This window comes from Myxine glutinosa, chromosome 5, assembly GCF_964187855.1.
Source record: "Myxine glutinosa chromosome 5, kmMyxGlut1.1, whole genome shotgun sequence".
In the NCBI taxonomy this organism is placed as follows: Eukaryota; Metazoa; Chordata; class Myxini; order Myxiniformes; family Myxinidae; genus Myxine; species Myxine glutinosa.
In genome coordinates, this window is record NC_136265.1 from 135,008,798 (window position 1) to 135,016,253 (window position 7,456).

The 7,456-nt window shown below is 44.4% G+C and overlaps 1 protein-coding gene across 1 annotated transcript in view; it reads left to right on the forward strand.

Annotated features, from left to right (window-relative positions):
• The window catches only part of HMGN3 (high mobility group nucleosomal binding domain 3), a 15,772-nt gene extending 9,088 nt beyond the window's left edge, over positions 1–6,684 (forward strand). Inside the window, exon 6 of the mRNA XM_068116146.2 lies at positions 3,927–6,684. Within this exon, the coding sequence (XP_067972247.1) occupies positions 3,927–4,370 (444 nt within the window). The 3' untranslated portion in view covers positions 4,371–6,684. The remainder of the gene's footprint in view (positions 1–3,926) is intronic.
• Positions 6,685–7,456: the final 772 nt, after the last annotated feature.

Consider the following 7,456-nt stretch of genomic DNA (forward strand, 5'->3'; position numbering starts at 1 on the left):
AGAAGCCACTCCTGAGAAAAAAACATGATAGCATGCCTGGAGTTTTCAAAAAGGCACGTGAAATACTTTGAGAGCTTGAGGTAAAACATTCTGTGGTCTAATGAGATGAAAATTGAACTATTTGCTGGGATTGACTTTGGCCGCGATTCCACAATATTCTCGCATAAAGTTGGAAAATATCGCATACAATTTTGGCCAGAGCGATAAAAAATCGCATAGAGCGTGTCAGTTGTCGTGGTATAGTTTTCAGGTGAGTTTCAAATCGTGTACTTACTACTGCTTTTGTCAGGTCTGGAAGTTGTCAGACGAAGCTATTCTAAACTGTAAACAGACCATCGCCATTTTAATTTCGCTTTCATGCTTTACGGTAGTCGTGCCAATGTTTTGCGGCATTAAACACCGGCTTTTCGGCAACCACGTGTTCGCTGTCTTCAGTAGTTTCTGGATTACGCTTTCTCCGAAAATGTCGCCGAAAAAGAGACCTCTGCAACCACAGCCTGATGGGCAAAGTATAAAACGACTCTTTATAGGTACCAGCAGTAGTTCTAACACTGAGGACAACCAGGATGATCCAGCTAGTGACCGTGTGCAGGGCGAAAGCGGGACAGTGGCCAGGGCCGCCACAGGACAGACATCTACTTCCGGCAAAACTTTAATAACGTTTCAAGACAGCTGGGTCCTTAAATTCAGAGACTGGCTGAAATATGATGCCGATCAGAACAAAATGTATTGTTCACTGTGTAGATCGGAGAAGTTAGTCAACAGTCTAAGTCAAGGTACAAATAATTTCAAAACGACTACAATAACCCGACATATATCGTCATCTGATCACCAACGAGCGATTGCAGCACCCCTGGCGAGAATAAATCTTCACCTCACGGTTGAGGGGGCTAAATCAAAAGAAGAGGAAAGTATTTTGACATGTCTGAAAGTGGTGTATTGGATGTCGAAGGAAGCAATTCCCCTGTCTAAGTATAACAGCTTGCAGACATTGTTGTCAGAGCTTAATACCCCAAATCTGGAGAATTTAAAACTGAACAAACATGTGACATATGCGAGTTATAAATCAGCCTGTGGTTTTCTGGATGCCATTTCCACAACAATTGACAAATCCGTCAGCGAGAAGCTCCACAAGTCACCTGCCATTGCAATTATGACGGATGAGAGTACAGACATTGCTGTACATCACAAGCTGTGTGTAACAGCCAGAGTTTTGGATCCTAAAACTATGACGCCCTCCACTCTATTTTTGACGGATCTGCATATCACCTCGGCAACGGGAAGTGGCATATTTAAATGTGATCAAATGTGCTAATTCATGGCAACTTATGTGTTAAACCTATCTGTGGCATGGTTAATCATTTATGCAATAAAAGCCACAGGGAGTGAGATAGTCTATTTGAATACAGAAAGAAACACACAAGTCTGTGTTTTCTTGACCATATTTATTTTTAATTAATATCCCGAGAATAATGAGATTTGACGAGCGCGAGTAAAATTTATCGCAAAACAATTTTGTATAATCCCATCGTGTTTGGAAAAAATCTCATTGTTTTGTACACAGGAAGATTTTCTCCCATTGTTAAAATCCTCCAGGATAATCCCACGATAAAGCGATAAAGTTATTGGAGCATCGAATGAAGGTATTGGAAAGGGTGTTGGAGAGGAGGATAAGGAAGAAAGTGAAGATTGACGAAATGCAGTTTGGATTTATGCCAGGAAGAGGAACGTCAGACGCGCTTTTTATTGTGAGGCAGTTGCAGGAGAAGTACATGGAGAAGAGGAAGAAGTTGTTTCTTGGGTTTGTTGATCTGGAGAAAGCATTCGATAGGGTTCCACGTGAAGTAGTGACATGGGCATTGAGGAAGTTAGGAGTGGAGGAATGGTTGATAAGAGTAGTGATGGCAATGTACAAAAGAGCGCGCACAGCTGTAAGGACGAAGGACGGGAACAGTGGTGAGTTTGAGGTGAAGGTGGGAGTGCATCAGGGTTCGGTACTAAGTCCACTACTATTTGTAGCTGTGATGGAGGTGCTGGCTCGGAACGTAAAGGAGGGTTTACCGTGGGAGTTGTTGTATGCAGATGATCTGGTGTTGATTGCAGAAAGTATGGATGGACTGAAGGAGAAGATGAACAAGTGGAAGGAATGTATGGATACGAAAGGTCTGAAGGTGAATATCGGAAAAACAAAGGTGATGGCAAGTGGTATAGCATGTGGTGAGGTGGAAAGAACTGGGAAGTGGCCATGTGCTATGTGCAGGAAGGGTGTCGGAGTGAACTCAATTCAATGTACAATGTGCGCTGAGTGGGGTCATCAAAAATGTAGTGGTTTGAGAGGGTTATTAACCAGTGTGGCAGCTACATTCAAGTGTAAGGTGTGCACAGAGGGAGCTGCAGATGGAGGAAATGTTGAGTTGGATCTTGGAGATGGCGTGAAGCTGGAAGGTGTGAAAACATTTTGTTACCTCGGAGACATGCTGAATGGAGAAGGTGGATCAGACTCGGCAACGGTTGCTAGAGTGAGATGTGCATGGAAGAAGTTTCGGGAACTGAGTGGCGTGCTGACGAGGAGGGGAGTGTCGTTGAAGCTGAAGGGAAAGGTGTATGCTGCATGTGTGAGAAGTGTTATGATTTATGGGAGCGAAACATGGGTAATGAACGTAGAGCAGCAACGAAGGCTGGAAAGGGTGGAAATGCGAATGGTTCGGTGGATGTGTGGAGTATCGTTGAGAGAGAGGAAGCCAAATGATGAATTGCGAAAGATAATGGGAATAGAGCCTGTGATGGATGCTGTGAAGAGAAACAGTTTGAGATGGTTTGGTCATGTGTTGAGGAAGGATGAAAGTGACTGGTTGAGAAGAGTGATGGAAATGAATGTGGAAGGAAGTAGAGGACGGGGAAGACCGAGAAAGACTTGGCTAAAGATGGTCGAAGAAGAAATGCGGGCCAGGGGGTTAACAAGGGGAGATGCAGAAAATAGGGCAAAATGGAGAACATTGTCACGGGGACTGCAAGGCTAACCCCCGTTCTTGCAGGGAAAACGGCCTTTTAAAATGCCTGTTGTCTGTTGTTTAATCCCTGTATTTGGCTTGAATGCAAAGCGCTACGTCTGACGGAAACCGAGCACAGTTCATCACACATCGAAAGTTAATCATCCATCTAACACCATCACTGGTGGTGGTAGCATCATGCTATGAGGATGCTTTTCAGTGGCAGGGACTGGGAGACTTGTAAGGATAGAGGGACCAATGAATGGAGCCAAATACAGGAAAATTCTTGAGGAGAACCTACTTCTGAGTGCAAATGACCTTCGACTGCAGCAAATATTTACATTCCATCAGGATAATGACCCCAAGCAAACAGCCAAAGCAACACTGGAATGACTTCAGAACAAGAACGTGAAAGTCCTTGAGTGGCCCAGCCAAAGCTCAGACTTGAATCCCATTGAGAATCTGTGGAAAGACTTGAAGATTGCTGTTCATCGACGCTCCCATCCAACTTGACAGAGCTTGAGCAAATCTGCAAAGAAGAATGAGAGCTACTCCCCAAATCCAGATGTGCAAAGCTCATACAGACATACCCAGGAAGACTTGAAGTTGTAATCGCTGCCAAAGACGCTTATACAAAGTATTGACTCAGGGGGTTGAATACTTAGTTATGTAAATTGGACATTTCTGTATTTCATTTTTAATTATCTTGTAAAAACTTTTTTTAAATTCCACTTTGGCATTATGGGGATTATGTGTAGATCGGTGACAAAAAAAATAATCTCAATTTAATCTATTTTAAATTCAGGCTGTAACACAACAAAATGTGAAAAAAGTCAAGGGGTGTGAATACTTTCTGAAGGCACTGTATATCTCAAAAGGTAAAAATAAACATTTTAGCGACATCCATCTAACTGCTTCCTCCTTTGTGGTCTGTAGGCAAAGACATCGGTGACATCGGGTGATGAGCAAACACAGGTGGATCGCCCACCAGAGAGCACCGATTCTCCCGCCGCTGCCACGCCACCTAGTTCCACACCGGTGGTCGTTCCCCCGGTGCCGGTCGCCGTCTCCACCGCTGCTCCGCCTGCGGTGGTTCCGACTGCTGCACTGGCCCCACCGTTTTCCACTCCCGCCGCCCCTGTGGCTCAAGCGGCAAAGGTCACCGTGACCCCTCCTGTTGTAAAGGCTCCAAGTCCGGTTATCAATCAAACGGATGCAGTGGAGCCGAACGTAACTCCGCTACCCTCACCTGCGGCACCCCCTGCTATAAATCCGCTGCCTTCCCAGCCCCCCCTCGCCCTGCAGGTCACCCAGGCCTCCATTCCTGCTTCAGCTGCTGTTCCTCCCTTGGGTGAAGGAGTTATAAAGGCGGCCGAATGATTGGTATCATCCAATATTTTCGCTAGTTTAATCTCTCTGGCTCCCCTTCCTCTCCCCCCACTCAACCCTTTAAGATCACCCCGTTAAACTGATGTTTTATCTGTGTTTTTCATCAATAAGTCATCGCCCTAATCCTAATTTCCCCACCTACTCTGCCATTCTTGTCTTCTCCATGGTTTCAATAGATCATCTTAGCTTCCATCGGTAACCTTGGCTCCATTCCAAATTGGTTCTTCCATGTCATGTCACCTTCAAATTTGTACACCATCCTCAGCCTACGCCCTCAGACGCAGTGCACTTTTAGTCTTCGCTGGAGCTCTCGGTAAAGTCCTAAAGTCAATTGGTGCCGATCGAACCAAGGGTGAAACATAACAAAGCCCGTGTGGTTATTTCTCTTTTTTTTTCTTTTTTTATTTCTAGCATGGAATCTGGCAAGCGGCGGGACTCATAACGAGGTAGGAGTGTGATCCGAGCCAATCTGTGGATCATTTACTTTGGAAAAGGTTTTAAAAGACTCGGCACCATGCCTAAAATTAGATGCAAAAAGGTACACTCGCCTTCCCTGTTAGTCTGGCAAGGGAGTGGTTGTGTTTGGAGGTGTGGGGGCAAAAAACCTCAACTTTGCCGTACCATCGGCAGTTCTCTCATTTCAATTATTCCATCTCGCTGCAAACAAAGCCGCATCTAGCTCGATCGTACTGACGTCTGCTGACGGTCCATCTTGCCCGACCCGTGAGTCGAACTGGAAGTGTTCATATGGGGTTCCGGCGGTTTTTAACAGCATGTGACGACGACTCCTGTTTTGTATGAAAGTTTTTCACATTTGTTTCATTTGTTTGAAATGACAGCACAGCTTTTATTTTAGAAAAAAAAAGAAAAAAAGAAGAGCATTTTTGACACCTTGTGTGTACTACACTGATGTATAAACAAAGTTAATTGAACTCGTGTATTTTGAGGGTGAGATGAGGGAAGGTAAGAGGGAGGGGAGGGCAATTAAAAAACAAAACTACAAAGAAAAAAAAATACCTGCTTGGTGTTTTACCGTAGAATAATGATTTCCTTAGTTGTTTATTTTAGATCTGATTGAAATCTTTTGCTGGAGGTTAAGGTGGGGCGGTTTGCAGTTGAAGTCTCAAAGTTTGATAATCTACAGATTACCTCGCTTCCTTTTCTGGCATTTTAATTGAAAGAACCCGTGTCCCGCATCCCACCCACTCTTTCGCAGAGGTGCTCTGGGAAAGGCACACCTTCTGTGTATGTAAAGATCCTCCGGTAAGCAACCAAGTGTTGATTGTACCCCCGTTTGTGCCGGCCGAAGTAGCTTCCTCACTTCGATGGCCTAATAACCCCAAAAAGCACCAGCACCAAGCAATACGTTTTCAAACTTCCTTTTCCTGAGCACAGTACCAGGTGTTCGGTTTAGCTGCATAGGTAACGAGAGCCCGGGCGTAGTAACAGCGACTTGTTTTAGCTTTCGTTGAATGCATGGCCAGAGTACAGCTGCACAAAGCATGACGCAATTGGTGATTCCGCTAACGTGTGCCGTTTCCCTCTGCAACAGCTCATTTTCACCCCCTAAGTCCCCACTCCTTTCGCGTCGCGGAACGGTCCTGGCGTGCTTTGCCATCGAGGTGACTTGCTGTAACGTATGCTTCCCTCTTCTAAAACGATCTACAATCGCGAGATAGACTCGAGGGGGCTGTCCATTGTGATGTTTGTCTAAAGGCGTTTTGATCTCGACATTCAAAGCTACCTGCTGCCGTAATTTTACCGTTGCACGTCCTTCAGTACCCCAGTGCAACGGGAGTGAACCCGATTGTGGTTTTGGGAGGGCTGTATAGCTTGTGAGGTCATCTGATTGTGATGACATCCAACCTGTGGGCTTCTGGCGTAGATTGCAGTGCATTACAAGTTCATCCTTCCCATCGAATTGGAATCTGTCCCACTATTAGTACAGCCACCTTGGAGCACCGCCGCCTGGCTTTAAAAGGGGTACGTCTTGTTTTTCGGGGGTATTTTTTAGGGAAGTAAAAGTGATTTTGTCGCATCATCCCTCGGATTTACTTTTTTAAAGCTACATCTCCACACCGGATCATTTTGTCTGTTTGTTTCAATGCCAGTAGGAAATTCTTGCATGTTAGGGGTGCGTGCGTGCTTGTATATGTGTGTGCGTGTGTGTGTTACATTCTGAACTTTGACACCAGACAATCTGGAATGTTGCATATGTAGTTTGTGCCATGTGAAACACTGGCCTTTTAATGTCTTGTCTTAATTTTAGAAAATAAAAGCCAATTTTTAATTCTTCTTGTAACCAGCCAAGCAGCCTGTCTGATCTCTTGCCCTTGTTGGATTTGAATCTCCGCTTGCTCTCCTTCCCTCACCTCTTCGGTGCACGAACAAAGTGCTCGCATGAAAGGAGTTTTGAATTCCCATGACATATGTTTGGGCTAAAGTTTGATTTGTGTCCTTTCTCGATTTTTTTTTTTTTTTTTTTTTCTATCTATAAACGCAGCATATCTGCAAATGATCCTCCTTGTCGGTCTTGTGGTCGTGAAACGACGCGACAGGGCGCTGTCTGTCAACGGAGCACTCATTCGTGCTGACATTTCAATTTACTCCTATCTTTTTTCTTTACACCATTCATCATTTTATTTTTTATTTTGTACAACTGCAATAAAATAAAGCAGATAACGAGCAAAAGCTGCCATTTTGTGGACAGGTGCAACATGAGTGCACATTTAATTCTACCAGTCCATATCAATTGTAACTGGGTGTCAAAGCCTCTGTATGTGTGTGTATATGTATGTTTATAAGTATGTATATATATATATATATACATATACATATATGTATATATGTATACATATATGTATATACACACATAGTATTATGTGCTTCCGTCACCAGTAAACTTGAGATTGTGGGGGTTGTTGCAGGAGGAGAGATGTTCTTTGTGTGGAGGTTTGGGAACGGTGCAGCATGCACTGAGTGCATGTTCAGTAGCATTGGCAGCAGGCAGATACAAGTGGTGGCATGATCATGTGCTGGCGGTGGTAGTGCAGATGGTGCAACAAGAGGTGCTGAGA